Source organism: Macrobrachium nipponense, chromosome 28, assembly GCF_015104395.2.
Source record: "Macrobrachium nipponense isolate FS-2020 chromosome 28, ASM1510439v2, whole genome shotgun sequence".
Classification (NCBI taxonomy): domain Eukaryota; kingdom Metazoa; phylum Arthropoda; class Malacostraca; order Decapoda; family Palaemonidae; genus Macrobrachium; species Macrobrachium nipponense.
In genome coordinates, this window is record NC_087217.1 from 65,902,481 (window position 1) to 65,921,324 (window position 18,844).

At 38.0% G+C, this 18,844-nt stretch overlaps 1 protein-coding gene across 3 annotated transcripts in view; it reads left to right on the forward strand.

Moving 5' to 3' along the window:
- The window catches only part of LOC135201846 (uncharacterized), a 101,854-nt gene that overhangs the window by 77,749 nt on the left and 5,261 nt on the right, over nt 1–18,844 (forward strand). For all 3 annotated transcript variants that reach the window (XM_064231131.1, XM_064231133.1, XM_064231132.1), the window contains 4 exons: nt 16,215–16,604; nt 17,112–17,228; nt 17,393–17,515; nt 18,425–18,735. In XM_064231131.1, the coding sequence (XP_064087201.1) occupies nt 16,215–16,604; nt 17,112–17,228; nt 17,393–17,515; nt 18,425–18,688 (894 nt within the window). In that variant the 3' untranslated portion in view covers nt 18,689–18,735. The remainder of the gene's footprint in view (nt 1–16,214; nt 16,605–17,111; nt 17,229–17,392; nt 17,516–18,424; nt 18,736–18,844) is intronic.

Genomic DNA, 18,844 nt, shown 5'->3' on the forward strand with positions numbered 1-18,844 from the left:
GAGAGAGAGAGAGAGAGAGAGAGAGAGAGAGAGAGAGAGAGGAGGGGGGGGGGAGTTTACATGTGCGTGCATTATATAGCACATTCATATCTAAGAGTAAATTTTTGTTTACATATATTCCTACAACATGCTAAGCATAAAGAGAGAGAGAGAGAGAGAGAGAATCGATTAATTTAGAACCCTTGGACTACGGGCTATGGTCAAACTTGATATATATTCTCCTTTAGTTCATACGTCGATAATCGTCAGCTGTTGCGCCTAAGTGACTTCCATTGGCTTCTTAATAAACGCCAGGGAACGTAAACACTACGGAAGAACTACCATGTAGCACAGGCGTGTTGTACGTTATGCTCTCGTAAAGAAGTTCCTCCAAACGTACATTAAGGCTTCAAGTCGCAAATTCTCAAATGCCATTTTCGATTCATGTATTAAAAACAGTTATGAAGGTATGAATGCTTCCTTAATACGAAAACTCGGCAACCATATTTTAATATAAACATGTCAATTCTGTTCTCAGCAATAACACTGCCATGAACTGACAAACACAAGTAAACATAAGCGTAAAAAATAACAATAATAATAAAACAAACAAAAATTCACAAGCGAGCGCTGGACGCATTAGCCAGATGAGCAGAGACACTACAAAAAAACGACCCATATTAATTCACATCGACTAATGGGGTCTAAATAGCGTTAAACGACAAACAGACTGGAACGTGGCCATTAATAACTTCATAAAACTGACGTAATTCAGGTGAGTGTTTGTTGGAGTGGGGGAGGGGGGGGTGACAGACTGGAGAGTAATGCTTCGGGGGGAGGGGGTTTGCTATGCTGGTTCCTTATGGTTGCTAATTGCGAGAGCCAGGTGGGAAAGGAACGGAGAGTAGTACCTGTGACACCTCTGGAACGGCGAGCTTTAACTATTCCGCTCAGGTGGACTAACGAGTTCTTACCTGGGTAAACAGACATTTGCAACGTGAAAGGAAAGATATTCCGTCGGCAGCCGACACTGTTGGCCATTATCAATTTGTTTATTTTCATTCTCTGTCAAATTATGCTATTATTCAGATTAGTTTCTTTGACGTTTTTCGTCTTTATTTCATCTTTTACTATTCTGTTAAAAGGATTTACATATATATTAATATATATATATATATATATATATATATATATATCTATATATTATATATATATATATAGAGAGAGAGAGAGAGAGAGAGAGAGAGAGAGAGAGAGAGAGAGAGAGAGAGCACCCACAAGACAGTCCCTACAATACAAATTTGAACGGGCAACCGAAATCCGATTACAGGAACTGAGCGTTTATACATCAGGTAACGCAGGCAGCATGATTACGAACGTGAATTTCCACCAGTAACCTTGATCGATGCTCTAACATTGCGTGATATGTTGTCATGGCAAGATTGCGCCAAACTATCTTGCTTAATTAAGTACTGCATCTGGTTCAATTCGCGCTTCGACGGTTGAATCCGGGACTTGAAAACCGGCAAATATTAAAGGCCTGGGAGTTCTGATTAACAGGACACTTTCGACTAATAATTCCTCTCTCTCGCTCTCTCTCTCTCTCTCTCTCTCTCTCTCTCTCTCTCTCCTCTCTATATATATATATATATATATATATATATATATATATATATATATATATATATATATATATATATATATATATATCTATATATATATATATATATATATATATACGAACATTCGAATACCAGACTTAGAACCTGGTAGTGCCCTATTGTCTGTGTCTAGTTCACTTTTTCCATTCCACAGCTTCGCAGGCGATCATCTCATAATCAACATATATTCAGAATGGAAGAAATTTGGAGTAAAAGTATGGAATGAATATATATACTTATATAAAGCCAACGGGACAACCTACCCCAACAATTCTAAAAAGAGTCACAAAGATGTTCCCGCTCGTCGGCAACGCACTGAATCTGAGCACTCATGCAAGAGTTCCTGCAGATCATGTAAGCCTGCGATTGCACTGTTTATGAAAATCGACAGGCTATAACGCTGCTAAAATATGGGACGGAGTCTTTTATGTAACCGTGTTGCACATGCTACTTTGTCTACGGGCGATGCGATCCGGTCCTATGATCAGAAATTGGGGCGTTACTTCAAAGCATTGGGGGAAACTGCTTACAGAGAGAGAGAGAGAGAGAGAGAGAGAGAGAGAGAGAGAGAGAGAGAGAGAGAGAGAGAGTGTGTATTCTAATGAGCTTAAATAGTGATTTACACACACCAAAAATCAAACGGAGACTGAACGTTCACTGCTTTTGTTTGTCTTGTTTGTTTGTATTGTGTTTTTACGTTGCATGGAACCAGCGGTTAATCAGCAACGGGACCAACGGCTTTACGTGATTTCCGAACCACGTCGAGAGTGATCTTCTCTCACCAGAAATACACATCTCTAACCCCTCAGTGGAATGCCCGAGAATCGAACTCGCGGCCACCGAGGTGGCGGTTTAAGACCATACCGATCACTTCACTGAGGCGCTCTACGATTGATAATCAACTTGGGTGATGGTACTTGTCATCATCTATGGAGCCACGTTAATGCCTAAGATTTCGATCTATGACTTCGTATAGCATCACTTCATTTCCTTGAATACGGTTCACGTCATAAAGAATTGCTTGTCAATTCAGCGGCCCTTTTTGTTAACACTTACCGGTTGCTATCAAGAATTTCTTACTCTGGCATCGTTAACGTGAAATCATTGACGCAGACCTGGCAAATAAGAACATTTGATTCCATTATTTCTTTCAGGGCTTATTGCCATCAATATTCAGATATCCTTTTCCCCAACTCTCTTTAATGTCCTAAAACCAGGAATTCTATCCATTACTCTGTGCTCAATGTGATTAAAATTCACAAAGCAGTGAACAGAGAGATGTAAAGGCGTTTCTTTCATAGAGAATTACAACTCAATTTTTTTTTGCATTCATGGCATCTTTAACCATTCAAAATCGCTGCTTGGAAAAAAAAAGGTATTTATTTTCTTTTAGATTCACTAGCAGGACTTATACAAATTACTTAATTTACTTTCCCTGTTTCTTAAGGCTATCTCCTTTTAAAATCATTTTCGTCATTTACCTAACAGACGAGGGAAGGGTCCACATTGATATATCAAATATCTATCTTGCTAGTTGACTTCGTAAAATAGGAAAACATTCTTCTGGAAAAATCTTTTGTTTGTGCGTAAATTATTTTCAAGTGGTTAATTAAATATTTCATGCTTCAAATGAAGATTAGAGTTTTTTCTTTTTCATTAAAAGAATTATACTTCAACTATTATGATTCTGCACAGTCAGCAGTAAACTTGAAAAGAAGTAGAATAGTTTTCCCACCAAAATACATATACAGTCGTTAAATCCTTTGAGCTCATCTCATTACAGAGAAAAAAAAATCTCAATTAAAACCAAACTGTCGAGGTCCTTAACGCGCTTTCAAACGACGCCCGACCAAAGACAATTTCACGGATTACCATTATTTGCCTTTCTCAAATGGGAACTGTCTTTCATTTTCATGCAATATTCTTCTGTCATTCTTGCCTCTCCCTTTTCTCCCTGCATTCTATTACCTTCCCTGTTAAGCTGAGCCGCAAGAACCAATTTAGAATCTCTGTCGTACGGTGAGACGGTGAGAAGCCCAGACTTTGATAAGAAATTTCTTTAATATTTCTATATTTTTCTGTCTCGTTCTTTTCTCTCTCATAATTGCCAACTCTCTCTCTCTCTCTCTCGCTTATTCAGCCTTTTGTAACCAAGTCATAAGTATCATTTAATGAGGACTCTTTATGGTCAACGAAAGAAAGGCCAGAACTTTCCCTTTTTTCTTCAAATTATTAGAAAAAAGTCGCGAGAAATTCGCACGAGAATCGTTCGAGAATCCTTGACCGTCATGACTTGGACGTCCTTCGGTCCTTTAATCTTCGGCTCCCAAGGAAATAACAAGTTCCGACGTCGTGCACGAGACCACACGGTGCCCCAGGACCACACGCTGTGGGACACTTCCGAAATAAATTAGGATCCACGTTTCACTTTTGTGCTGAATTCAGTCAAGTACTCAACTCAAGTTTAATGGCCATTTTTTATTTGTTTCTATTAGTATCCAAGTTGGGATTCTTCACACTGAACAGTTCGTACCTCCTGGATTCCTAATTGAAATCAACTCACCCTTGTCAATGCAAGTAAGCACCACCACCCACACACACAGATATAATATATATATAATATTCTATATTATTATTATATATGTATAATATATATATATATAATAAATATTATATATATAATTTATAATATTTATATTATGTATATAGACTAATGATATATATGTATAATACACTATGTATATATATCGAATTTATATATATACTACTTTATATATATATATATATATAATTGTATGTTACACACATAATGTATATATATAATATATAATATACATTTATATATATATATATATCTATATATATTATATACATTGTATATATATATATATATATATATAGATATATATATAATACATATATATATATCATATATATATGTGTTTTATACACCAACAATGTATATATATAATAATATATATTTACATATATATATATAATATAAATATATATATATATCAGATATATATAAATATAATATATATAGTGTGTGTGTGTGTTGTGTGTGTATACATACATATATATTAGAGAGAATTTTTTTTCCATCATTACTAACAAGAATAACGCTGAGTACCTCTGCTGCATCTCCCTCCATACGTTTCCCCATAAACCCTCACGAATCATCACCGTCCAAAGACAGCAAGGTATACTATATACCTTGGTCTAAAGTACCCACAACGAATTCGTAACTGATCTACCGGAACCTCCAAATTTACGAGATATCCCTTACCTCTGAAAAACTCGTTGCCCTTTGCAAAGCAAAAAATGAAAAAAAAACTAAATCGAAAGGAAACACTGGCGGTGAAATTTCTTAACGAAGAAAAATAACAGGATGGCACAGAACTTTCCTTCCATGACAACGGGATCGCGCTGCTCTCGAGAGACCATTTCAAGAACGCGCAGTTGCCTTTCCGTGTCTCATGTGTCATTACAGATTCTTCCTCTGATGGATGACGTCGTTCTTCATCGAAGACGAGGGGGTCGATTGATGGATGGATAAATCATGGAGAATAGAATCCAAAGGGTCACACGACGTGAATCCTTCAATAGGCTAATCTAAGCACAGGTCCTAGGATTTAACCCATTTTTTTCTGAAATTCGTAATCCTTGGTAGCTTTCGAAAAAACAGAAAAAATACACTGCAATTTCCATTACTGTATATAATGAATATTCGAATTACTTTACAAACAAGATTTGCAAATACAAAAACTTATTCCCCTTACATAACCAGACACGGAATAATAATAATAATAATAATAATAATAATAATAATAATAATAATAATAATAATAATAATAATAATCACCACCACCATCATTTGTAAAATATATTTCATCGTAACATTAAATATGCCAGCTCTTCATAATCATGCCAGCATGCGGCCTTTGAAGAACCACGGGGATGCCCACAAACGCCTGGGTATCGTTAGAATCGTGCCCTTATCAAGTCAAGAGTCGGGTATGAAAGGCATACCCCCTACACGGGGTTTGGAAGGTTTTGTCGGTAATGGTATTTATATCCTCATTTCTTGACTTCCATTTGTTCCTGGTCATTCCTCCAGTTCTAGACATCTAACCCATTCTCGTTTTCGTCGAATTATTCTCGTTTACATTTACTCCTATTTCGTCTTTCTCTATTCATCACATCGCTTTTTTTTTTATTAAGTTATTGTTTAATTTTGCCTCCTTTTACTTTCATTCTTTGCGTTTAAAATGGAAGGGAAACTCGTAGGGGAAAAACATTATCACGATAAAGATATTCTATTTAATTTTTCGAAATAACTTTTTCTTTCTACTTCGACTGAACCCCTATGACGTCTTACCAGTGAAACTGTAATGAAGAAAATCTAATAAGGGTAAAAAATAAATTGACTTCAAATAAACGAAATAAATGTATCTGCATTAAAATCATGAAACCAGAACTTAAGTTTTCCCACTTATATTTCCCTCCCGACTCTTTCATTTTAAACATTTTCGCCGAGAATACATAAGATACGCACGAGCTTTCAGGCAACGAAAAAAAACTTTACCTTGCATCCTTAGACGGTGATTTAAGAAGCAAGACGAATGTAAAAGGATAAAGTTCGTTCGCTTCGATCCAAATTAGGAAGGAACACCTGCAAGCACTACTAACAAGGCTTTCACCTTGTGGTGCACAAGCAGACAGGTGCGAGTGACGCAAACGGCAAGTAATTCAACTCATTTGTCTACGTAAGTACTGCGTGCATAATGGAGAAAGATTGCTTAAAATACTGATATAAATTCTACAATATTTCCTTATTTTTTGGAAAAATGTTGCCGAGTTGTGGAAGTTCCTTTTCGTACCGCTTTCTGCTCATTTCCCCTTGTATGAGGATAAGTGGAACTTAGAATGTTTTCATCCATCTCTGTAAGTCTGAATGAATGCTGATTACTGCACTCATCCAATCTCCAAAGCGCACCGGATTCAGATTATAAGTGATTTCAACCAAAATATAGGCCCTTGGTCTCAAACGAGCCTATCATTACATCTGATTAACGTCCAAAAAATTGCCCTCCATTTCAAGCAATGACAAGAGCGCATTCTTTGATAAAAACTCCAATTAAATTTCGAATTTTCTTATTTGTGAAGATTAAACAGGAATTCTTCCTGCTCATTTCCTCTGCAGACAAAAGGCACTCTGGTCCAGGAAACCTCACATAGCAAATTGGCCCCGAGACAATAAACACTTCTTGCAAGTTATTCCTCTTGAATGGGAGCAATCAACGCCACTTCCGGCACTCAGCCGCGATAACTATATTCATCACGGTCTTCTGATGAGCATCGCATAAACAGATGGCTCCTCAATGATTCATAAGGGAAGAACGGAAAAAATCGTTTTTCGAATGGGGGCGTTCAATCTTGCACGTCGTCTATAAGCTTGTTGAAATATTTTCTCTTCGAACCACCTTCGCCATATTGCCTCTCTCTCACATTCATCAGCTAGACATAGAGAGGCCCATTGATCAGGATATCTGCAGCGGCTGTTATATCTCTCTCTCTCTCTCTCTCTCTCTCTCTCTCTCTCTCTCTCTCTCTCTCTCTCTCTCACGCACAACTTTCCAGTCCAGTGCCACTGAACTCCGTAATCTATAAAATTAGCTGTTTTGCATTGGAAATGAATTCTAAAACGGATTCCCTTTCACTGTTGCAATTCTGATTCAGAAAGGATGGTGCCTGGCACCTGGGGATGGATCGAAATAATCTCTTGTAGCGATCATTCTGAGAGAGAGAGAGAGAGAGAGAGAGAGAGAGGATGTCCGGATTGCAGGAGGAGGAGGAGGAGGATGTGGTGGTGGTGGCGGTGGTAAACTTGACTTTGAACTCCAAAGGCACGAAGCGAATGTCAAGGGTCGAGAGAAAGTGTTCGAGAGAAATACCTAATTTATCTGCCTGTGCCTTCCTCATGCCTTATTTTTTCTCTCTCACTCTCTCATTACTTAGCTCCTTCCGTCTCTCTCTCTCTCTCTCTCTCTCTCTCTCTCTCTCTCTCTCTCTCTCTCTCTCTCTCTCTCAGCAGATCACAGAATTAAGTGCTTCAATTTTTTTAACAGTGATGTTGTGAGTTTCCATTCCAGTTATTATGCCAACTACAGCCGAAATTAATACGGCCCAGGATGCTTAAGAATGCATGAAAAAAATCTACCAAATAATATGTTCCATCATTAAATTCCTTCAGCCAACCTTAGGTTATATCAGGGCAAAGGTTTGCTACCTCCAACTGATTCCCATAAAAATGAAACAGGTATCAGAGCCCATATAAGGAACACTTATAATCATTACTCAGCTTTCCTTGCCCATACACTTCGTTCTCTTCTCTGTTCGGCAAATCTGTCATACACACTTCCAACAGCAATAATTGCTCAGTGTGCTGTCTCCCTGTTACATGAAACATGTAAAACGTTGACAACACAACATTTTTCATTTTAAATATATCTTTTCTTCATTTTTATTATTACGAAACTCTTCACGGTACGAGTACATTCTCTGTCAGCTTTACAATGTGACTCTCTGTACTCACATTTTTTACGCACTTCCAGATACTCTCGCAAGAGTAAACGCACGCACTGGTCATTACCGATTCATTACTCGGCTGACCAGTGGGTAATGTGCTCCAAATGCGGTTGCACACATACTATCTCAAGCGAACCACAGGTACTCGGCTAATGGACCCTATCGCAAAAAAAAAAAAAAAAAAAAAAAAAGTTACCACGTCCTCGTTTGTGATGTTTCTCATCAATAAACGAGAGGAAGAATCTGGGAATAGGCTACGATGTCTGTGACGATATTTTCTCTAACTGACTATGCGAATGCAGGTAAAACCAGATGGCAATCGAAACGTATATACGTACATGTAGACCACGATATACGTATGTGTGTATAAATGATATGTAATGATACATATAATGACACATACACAGACACACTCATAATATATATATATATATATATATATATATATATATATATATAATATATAGTATATATATGTATTATTTACATATATAATACATAAATATATATATATATTTATAAGTATATATATAGTATATATATATATATATATAATATTATATTATAATATACATACAATATACATATACATACATACATATATAATAATTTTAATTATATATATATAAATAAATATAATATAAAATAAATATATATATTAATATATTATATATAATATACATACATATATACCTATATCTATGTCTCTTCCTCCCATTACAGGAGGGGGGCGGGGGTACCAGCAGATCCTTTGTAATGAGTTTGCTAACCCGTTGCGCTTCTTAACGTTGGTGTGTGTGATGAAGATGACCCGCCAATGTAATTTCCCACCTCTTGCTGAACATCTTTCCAAGACATAAACCCTGAGCAGAAAAAAAAACATCCGTCATAACAGTGGAAAATCCATTACGAAAATGACCCCGCCATTACTAAAGACCCAGAATGTATACATCTATCGTGACGATGTTATACGCGCGTCATGAAGACCTTTGCAAGATGTAAACACTGAAGGATATAACCGCGAATTTTATTGGCCGTAAAATCCGAGAAAAACTAATTGTAAAAACCTTTAAGTATTCCCACCATGACCTCTAATTCTTCTCGGATTTACCTTGGGGAGACGTCAGATAAAATCGCGGATAGGTACCGCTGCTTTTTCTCTCTCTTTTTAATCAGCAATGGTTCTCTCATAAAGTCGGTTGCTACTGCACTTTGTTTAAACAGTTTAACAGATTAGTGTACTCTCTCTCTCTCTCTCTCTCTCTCTCTCTCTCTCTCTCTCTCTCTCTCTCTCTCTCTCTCTCTCATTTCTTTTCTGATGATATTCACTGGAGCTTTCTTCCCAGTAATTACCCGTGACCTAATAACGCATTAGCAAAAATCAATGTATAATAACGGCAATCAAGTCTTCATTGACGTGAAATTACTACGATTATCACATTACAATAAGCCCTTGAAGTAGTTAAACTTTCATCTATTTAAAGTATATTACTTTTTCAAATCAACTAATACCGAAAGCATTAATCCCCTCTCTCTCTCCTCTCTCTCTCTCTCTCTCTCTCTCTCTCTCTCTCCTCTCTCTCTCTCTCTCTTCTCTCCTCTCTCTCTCTCTCTCTCTCTCAAACATACAAGTTTTTTTTTACTAATTCCAATGTTAACAATCTTATAGCAAGACATTAATTCGTCCTTATCATTATATAAAAAGGAATATTTGATTCGTTTATCAGTTTAATGAGGTCGTTTCCTGATTTAGAGAGCAAAGATGTACGAAGAGCAACATCTTTGTATCACTATGCACAACTGGTTTAAGTTTTATTTGCCTGTACTGGATTCTTTTAGGCTCTGAGCGCTGGGGTTAGTGGCTTTTGTTTTTCAGACTCAGTACCACTTTTATTTTTTTTTTTTTATTTTTTTTTTACTTATTAATTTTTTAATGAATGCCGTAAGGTTATAAAGTTGGATGGATTTCATTACCTAAATCTTATGCAATGTTTCACGCAATTTTGAAAAGAAAAAAACGCAGAAAAAAGCCAATCAAATTCCTTTACAAAAGTGAGTCGACAAGAAAGCAAGAAGCGGAGCAAAGAAAACGACAAAATAAAAGGAACAAAACCTATAAATTGAATCGGGAAAGCGGCGACATTCAATACCCAGAACAGTTTACTGAAGACCCGGTTTCTCACCATCACCGACAACTGAAACGAGTTAGTGTTCCTCCCCTTGCAACTGAGCCCCCGCTCTCACGACTACACAATAGACTAGTAATTTGTTAGTAAACAGAGAGAGAGAGAGAGAGAGAGAGAGAGAGAGAGAGAGAGAGAGAGAGAGAGAGAGAGGAGGGGGGGAATAGAAAGACAACTCAATACAACTTTCTTGGGAATGTTTCCCTCTCGGTAAATAACCCGGAACTAGGTTATCATGCGCGAGCCGTTCTTCATTTGTTCAAGCACATATGACTTTGCAATACGAGTCCTGGTGGAACTTGATCACTAATCCAGGTTAAATCGAACAGGTCTTCGGGGCTGTTATTTTGACCCGGTAACTTACAAAGCCACAGGCAAGTTATTGACGTAAACAAACCTTGAAATGAGAACGCTCATGTCATTGACGCCAAGGTTGCCGATGTACTTGTTTCTAAGCCAAACTGACCTTTAAGACATCATTGTGATTTTGGGGTTTGCGGATCAGTGTTGAAATTTATGTCCATGTGTGTCATTCAATCATTCAATGGGAAACTATATGTAAGAATTTCTGCAACACATGATCGCCATACCGTGTAACCCACTTGAAGACGACATAAAAAAAAAAAAAAAAACATATGCCTTAAGCTACAGCCGCTCCTCTTTTTTAAGACGATAGCCCCTAAATTAGGTATGGAGGAAGCCTTCGGGGTATTCGTGAACACTTGAACGGGGGACGGGGGAAGGAAGCCGAGGGTATAGGTGAGAGGGAAGAAGAAGAATAAAGCAGAGACAAGGGGGGGAGGGGGGGATTTCTAGAAAGGAGTTTCACTTCTTCGTCAAATTCGACTAACAACAGATTAGCAACAATTGTCTTCATTCTAGGTCCCTATTGCTACGGGCTCAGGCTGATGAATTAAGAAAACCTCTCAAATCCACTTCAGGAGAGGCAGAATCTCTTGAAGTAGAGAACATCTAGGACTTCAATAAATGGTGCGATTCCGTCATCCATTCATTCATAAGTGATTTGATAAATCAAGAAGATTCACGTGTAAATCCCGCATACATTAATTACTGACAAGTTTCAACGAAATTAAAAAAACAAAAAAACTTGAACCAAGCACCCAACCAAACAATCATCAAGGAGAACTAAACGACCGCTAAAACACACACGCACAAACAAACAAAGCCATCGAGAGAAGAATGTGGGGAGCAGAACTAAGCTACAATGGATAGTTGGATGGATGCTCCACTAACATTCAGGGGATAAGCAGACCTTCCGGCAGCCATGGTTAAAGAAGATCTCCGTACATCAACCTATCATTAACATTCCAAATCTGAATCTAGAAAATATAAGGCTAATGTCGTTCAGGAAGGAGAGAGAGAGAGAGAGAGAGAGAGAGAGAGAGAGAGAGAGAGAGAGAGAGAGAGATTATTATTTATGTTGTTTTATTATGTGAGAATAATTCATTTTTCTTCATGGCTGGGGAAAATGAACAATAAAGTTCACTTCCACGGAAGCGCTTTCAGCATATTCATGCACATGACTCTGCGCATGCGCGTAAGCATGAATCCACAACTTGAAAGCTTGCGCATAACAACGTACGTCATTATGTTAAAGGAGTAAAACATCGGATATTAAGCCATGCTTTCTACTCGTGACGACTGACGCTGGTGAAGTGGGCGGCCTGTGACAGGCACCGCGTCACATACCGGCCAGTTAGTTAACATTCCTCGGGTTCGGCGACACGGCGATCGCTTTTGTTTATGTGTCAACTCGCTTTTGTTTACGCCTCGATGTTCTTTTGACTCTCAAGCCCATTCCCACTTTCTCAAAAGTTTATTTTTATTCTCTCTACTTTCTTTTAGTCTTCTTATTAACTTCTGTTGAATTTTCTATCTTTTTCCTCACTCGCCAGTTATAATTTTTTTGTTTTGTATCTATTCCACTGTGAAAGAAAAATGATGACCTAAGAAGTTGTTTTGGTTGATGATGATAATGATAATGATGGTGATGTCACAAATAGCTGCTGGCAGCTGCACGCACACCTACTTATATTTTTCTTGTACGGACTAATTTGTCTCTAACTGAGAGCAATTATGTGAGACTGCTGTATAAATTATCTAGCTATAAAAAGGGGTAAATATCAAATGAAGAAGGTTCGAGAAGAGGTAAATTCTACCTTTTTACATATATTTTGATGATGATCTTAATTTCCTTAATATCGTTCGGTACAGCAAACTTATCGTTTTGTGATCAAGCCAGACACGGAGCAATTTTATAAAAGAACGCAAAGCCAATACCCGTTAATACAACTAAAAATAGTAAAATATGTTTCACTAATTAAAAACAAAATTCAAAATCGAATCACTTTTCACAAGTCACGTTAAAAACGAGCCCCAATAACACTAAAAAAGAATGCCACTACATTACAAAGTCCTCACCATGTAGACATGAAGTCACGTCTTTTATAACACGCACAGAAACTATGAGTCTCAAAACCATCAAATTTTTATTCTATTTTAATTACCAGTCAAATAAAGATTACTTTTAACCGACTCCCTCTTCTACATCTACGCAAGTCGACTTACAGTTAACTCATTGTTTTCTCGGAAATTAATTCATATTTACTTTAAACTAATTCCCGTTTTCTTGAAGATTTACTCCTGTTTATTTCTAACTCATTCTCTGGTTTTTTTCGAGATCTTTCCATCTTTATTTATAACCGACTCCTCGATTTCTTCATCGCAATTTGTGGCGAACCTGTGTTATGACCCGCGCCTTCTCAATTCTGGATTGATAAAGCAAACGAAAAATTCGTCTCTACTGTATTGGCAACCGGTCAATTTACTTCATTTGTTAATTCATATACATATTGGGCCCCGTAATCCCTCTTTTTGATTGGAATGAAAATACCGTAATTATGTAAACACATTTCTCTTAATATCTGCCAAAATCAACAATTACCTGAATATAAAAATTATTCGTGCTAATACGATTGCAGCAGTAATTATATCTATATGTATTTTGTAGATTCTATTTACCGTGAACTGCAATACAAACGAACGCACTCGCCAACACATACACACACACTATATATATATATATATATATATATATATATATATATATATATATATATATATATATATATATACATACATATATATATATATACATATATATATATATATATATATATATATATAAATTCCTTGCGCAGTCATACAGCATATACACGTACATCACTGAATTACCTCGTGCACACATAAATAAAAGCGAAAGCTGACCGGAAACATTCATTTTAAGATGAAAAGCAAAATCATTAACATCGTTGTATCTCTTTGCTCAATTTCACGGTTGAAAGAGTCAGTTGAATAACCGGCCGTCTCTGGATGAATTATATCACGGCATCGTTACGATATGGATGACGCAGCACCGTTCGACACGCGAAATGTAAGCAAAAGACCAATGCGTCATCCACGCTTTCTTCTTACCCACGAAATCTCTCGAGGAATAACGACAAGAAACGTAAAGACGGAGTCATTATGGGACTAACGCTGCAGCGCCCAAGTGTGTGTGTGTGTGTGTAATTATGTGAATTTAGTTTTGACGCGTTCCAGGCGAAACTTAACTGTGAGTTAGCCAGCGGATGAGTTAGAAAGTTCTCCTGGTTTCCCACGCCTATTTATCGTAATGCCTCAACTTGAGGCAAAAATCCGTAGGAAAATATAGACTACAAGTGTTGAAGGAATTAGGGGTTAATGTTACTATAAATGACTCAAGTGAGCTCTAAACTTTCTCAATAGTTTCCAATTGTAGGCCCAGTCAAAAACCATTCTCTCTTCTGAGACCCATTCATTCCGATCCTTAATTTCTCAGGTTGCAAGAGTCACGTTCCACTCCAATTCTCATCTTGTTTCCCATAAGCCATGCGCATTCCTTACTTTGATTTCCTTCTAATTACCTCCGAAAAAAGGAGGTGTGAGTCTCCGCAATCTATGCAACGCTCCCTTGCACATGGGAGATGGGAGAGAGAGAGAAAAATGAACAAAGAGAAAAAGGCGGGACAAATAGCAGTCGGGGCTCATTACTTATTCAGTGTTGAAATCACTCGCCGGTCGCCCAGGTTCATAACATTCAGTGATAAATGTTTATGACTTCTTTTACTATTTCGTCCCGTCGCCCATTGAATAAACCTGTTTCTTTAACGGCATTGTGAAATTGCAGTACGACAAAACAACAATAAAACTGCTTCGCGTATGAGCTCCAAAGGGTGGAAAAACAAAAGCTAGAGAAAGAATGGTCGTTAATAGAGGCGTAAGGAAATTTTCTTTTTTTTATCGCAAACCATTTACATGGACCTGGTTGCGTAGTGTGTGTGACTGTCTGAGGGTGGATAATGGTGGAAAATAAGAAAGTGAAAAGAGAGATGAAGAAAGAGAGAGAAGAGAAGAGCAGAGGAGAGAGAGAGAGACGAGAGGAGAGAGACGAGAGAATTAGGGTTCATCAATACCAGATACTGGAGTTCCTATGTCCCGTACAAGCATTTGAATAGGGATTACGTGATGGTACGCAAGTTGATGAACGCGCAAAAAATTTAATTCTGAATGGAGACTCAAGTGAAAGAAATGAACCGTAGCTCTAATGTAGTCAATTTTCCATCCAAATCATTAGAGCAAAAACCAAAAACCATTTGCAGCCATGCGCCTGCTTTATTTTATTTTACGCAGTATTATATATATATAGATACACACACACACACACACACACACACACACATATATATATATATATATATATATATATATATATATATATATATATATATGTGTGTGTGTGTGTGTGTGTGTGTGTGTGTGTGTATTATGTATATATATATACTTATACGTATATATATTATATATATATATAGATATATATATATATAAATATATATATATATATATATATATATATTATATACTACATACATACAATATGCATGGACCTTACCTTCACAGGGTTAAGTCATTCAAGTGAGTTTTCCTTCCTATTCTAGAGTAGCCAACTTCATTCTATAAGGTGAGTTGACACTAGGTTTCACCCCATGCTGCTGCATGCGTAAGACTCATCACCAACTCCTCCCAAATTCTAGTTAGCCCCACATACCGGACTGCTCATTTGGGAGGAGCTAGTGATGAGTCTTGGGCATGCAGCGTGGGGTGAAGCCCAATGAAAACTCACCTTGACATTAGTGGGCAAAACTATTGGCAAAGTGTAACATGCGTCAGAAGCATAAGGAAAGAGGAAACAAAGCGATTTTTCAAGTACTCAATTACAAACAAACAAAAGAAAAATAACGTCTTTACTCAGTACATTTGTGTGAATATCGGTGTCTCTTCACATAGCTCAGTCAGTACCCGGTAACAAACATAATAGCCGAATTCAATTTTTTTTTTCGCTTGCACCATGTTATATTTTTCTCTTATTCATTATTTTATGTACATAAAATATGACTTTGAAAATGATTTCGAATGTTATTAACCTTTACGTCATATGAATAATAATATCCTTAGATTTGTAAACTCTACAGCAACATACGCCATTTTTAGTTGTCTTATCAATAAATTAGTATTTTTATAAGACATTTCCTTAAGCTTATTATTCTCTTCTCACCTGGGCTGATATTAGCAAATATCAGCCCAGGTGAGAAGAGAATAATAAGAAGAATTTAAAAGACCATATATAAAATCAATTCCACTGATGCTGCCATCCTCTTTACAAAATATCATTAATCATAATACGTTCTTCCCCCACCAGATGTCCCGTCGGCTTGTGCTCCTCCTGGCCTTCGTGGCGGCAGTTCGGTGCGAGGCTGATGCCAAACCAGAGGCCGAAGCCAAGGCTGAGGCGGATCCAGATTACCCTGCCGCCCTGCCCCCAACTACCTACGGTGCTCCCCCAGCACCATCCTATGGACCTCCCCCAGCCCACCATGGGACCCCCCCAGCTCCATCCTATGGACCTCCCCCAGCACCATCCTATGGACCTCCCCCAGCACCTTCCTACGGCCCTCCCCCTGCCCCAGCCTACGGACCCCCACCCAAGCCAAAATACTCCTGCCCCAAGAAGTGCTATGATAAGACCGTGTACACCACCATCACTAAGGTGGCTATGGAACACCACACGTCCTGGAAGACAGCCAATCAGGTAAACTGAAGGAGACCAGTTTTTCTCTTATTGGTTGATTCATTGCCTCTATGGCCAATCTCTGGAATTCTCTCTCCGCTTTTGTTTTCCGTCTCTTACTAAACTTATCTTACTTTTTAAAAGATTTATCGTTACACATTTCTTATAACTTCCAACTGATCTGGGCAAGATAAAGGCCGCACGCTGCCGGTTCAATTGGACTTAACAACAAGAAATTCACGTAATGCCGTTTTCTTTTGTTTCGCTATTCGGAATTTACATCAAATTATGTTTCAATTAGGATTAAGAAATTGCTTAAATATTTTCAATCAGAGTACTTTCAGTTTGCTTTCCTTTCTAAACGCCATATCAACAATATTTCTACCGATTTAGATATCATAGTTATAATGCTCTCTCTCTCTCTCTCTCTCTCTCTCTCTCTCTCTCTCTCTCTCTCTCTCTCTCTCTCTCTCTCTCCACAAATGAAGAAATAAACAACTAAGTCGCTTTTCTTCATTTTCATTTCAGTACGTACCCAAGACTCTGTACAAGTACGTAACAGAGACCCTGTACTATCCTACCACTGTCGTCCAGTACGAATTCGTGACTCAACCTCTCCCCGACCAGGTCGTCTACGAAACTAAGGTCAGTTCACTTTCGTTTTACCAAAAAATAACACGTAGCTTTCTATACTCTAAAATATTAGGTCACATATACCCTTGAAATCAAATTCTCGTTACCTTAGGAATGACTTAGAACCAAAATGATGTAGTGTATATTATTGATTGACTAATTGCTTTCTTCCACAGGTGGCTTACAACACCGATTACATCACGGAGGCCCACATCACCACCTACCAGGAAATGATGCCCGGCACCCACTACTACATGAAGACCTTGACCGAGAGTCACTACTGTACTTCCACTGTACAGGTTAGTGATGACTGAAACTCGCCCTTCCTCTGTTTACGTTTCAATGAGAACCAATACTGACTTTTCTTGACAATTCAACGAAAATCTGACAAAGAACAGCTAACATTTGTGTTGTTGTATATCTTTCACGCAGTTGTTTCGACAGGCTTTGTTGTCTGAAATAGCATTTAGATTAGAATGAAACAGACACTGGACTGGTAAGTAGGCAAAGTTAAGCACTGAGTAACAGCACCGCCATCGGCAGGTGGCACTGTAGTAACAGCAACAGCAGCAGTCGTAACAACAGTAGTAGCGCTAGTAGTAGTGGTAGCCAACGTAGTAAGAGTAGCAGTAGAAGTAGCAGCAGGAGTAAAATAGTATTAAATCTGATGACAACACTGTCAGTTGAAGACAGAAGAATCTGACTCAGGATTTTTTCCAGCTACCCACCACAACGCATCAGACTCCACACTTATGAGTAGCATGATATAAATTCTCATCTGACACGACAAAAAAAAATGATTTTTCATTAGTCATCCCTGCCAGGAATCTCCGAAGGGTTATCTGCGTTCTTTGGGGGCTTATGCAATTGGTGTCTCTCGTCTGGTTGGCGTTATTTTATCGAGGAATTTTTATCTCCAAAAATTAGAAGTAAAACTCTTCTGCCTAGGAAGCTTGACGATAGTAACTTGGAAAAAAAAAAACTTATAGATGTTGTAATGAGTTGTTTGTTAATGCCCTTTTAGGACATAGTGTTTTCGAGTAATCAGAATTTGTCAATTTAAAGTTCATTCATGTCTTAACATCAGATATTCTTGTACAGAAACATCATGAAATATAATGGCAACATCAATATGCAACGACAAACTTTTGACACGCGAATTTTAACAACGAAATATCCCATACACTGACTCACTGCCTACGTCACAGGTCCCCTACTACGTCACCGTCACGGAGCAGATCTACAAGACCGTCCAGGAGCCTCACTACGTGACTGAGACCAAGATCGAGCAGAACTACGTCACCGTCACCGAGGACGAGCCCCACTACGTCACCAAGACCAACTACCAGACCGAGCAGCAGCACATATACGTCACCGTCACCGAGACTCAGCACGGATACGTCACTGTGACGCACACCAAGAAGCAGCCCACTTACACCACAGTGTGTAACTACGGAAGCGGCGGATATTAAATGAATCACTTCCATATTGGTAGATCGTGGTGTCACGGATAAAGAAAGTAAGTTGATATTCTCTCTCTCTCTCTCTCTCTCTCTCTCTCTCTCTCTCTCTCTCTCTCTCTCTCTCTCTCTCTCTCTCTCTCCTAACACTAGCGAGCACTTTGGTCC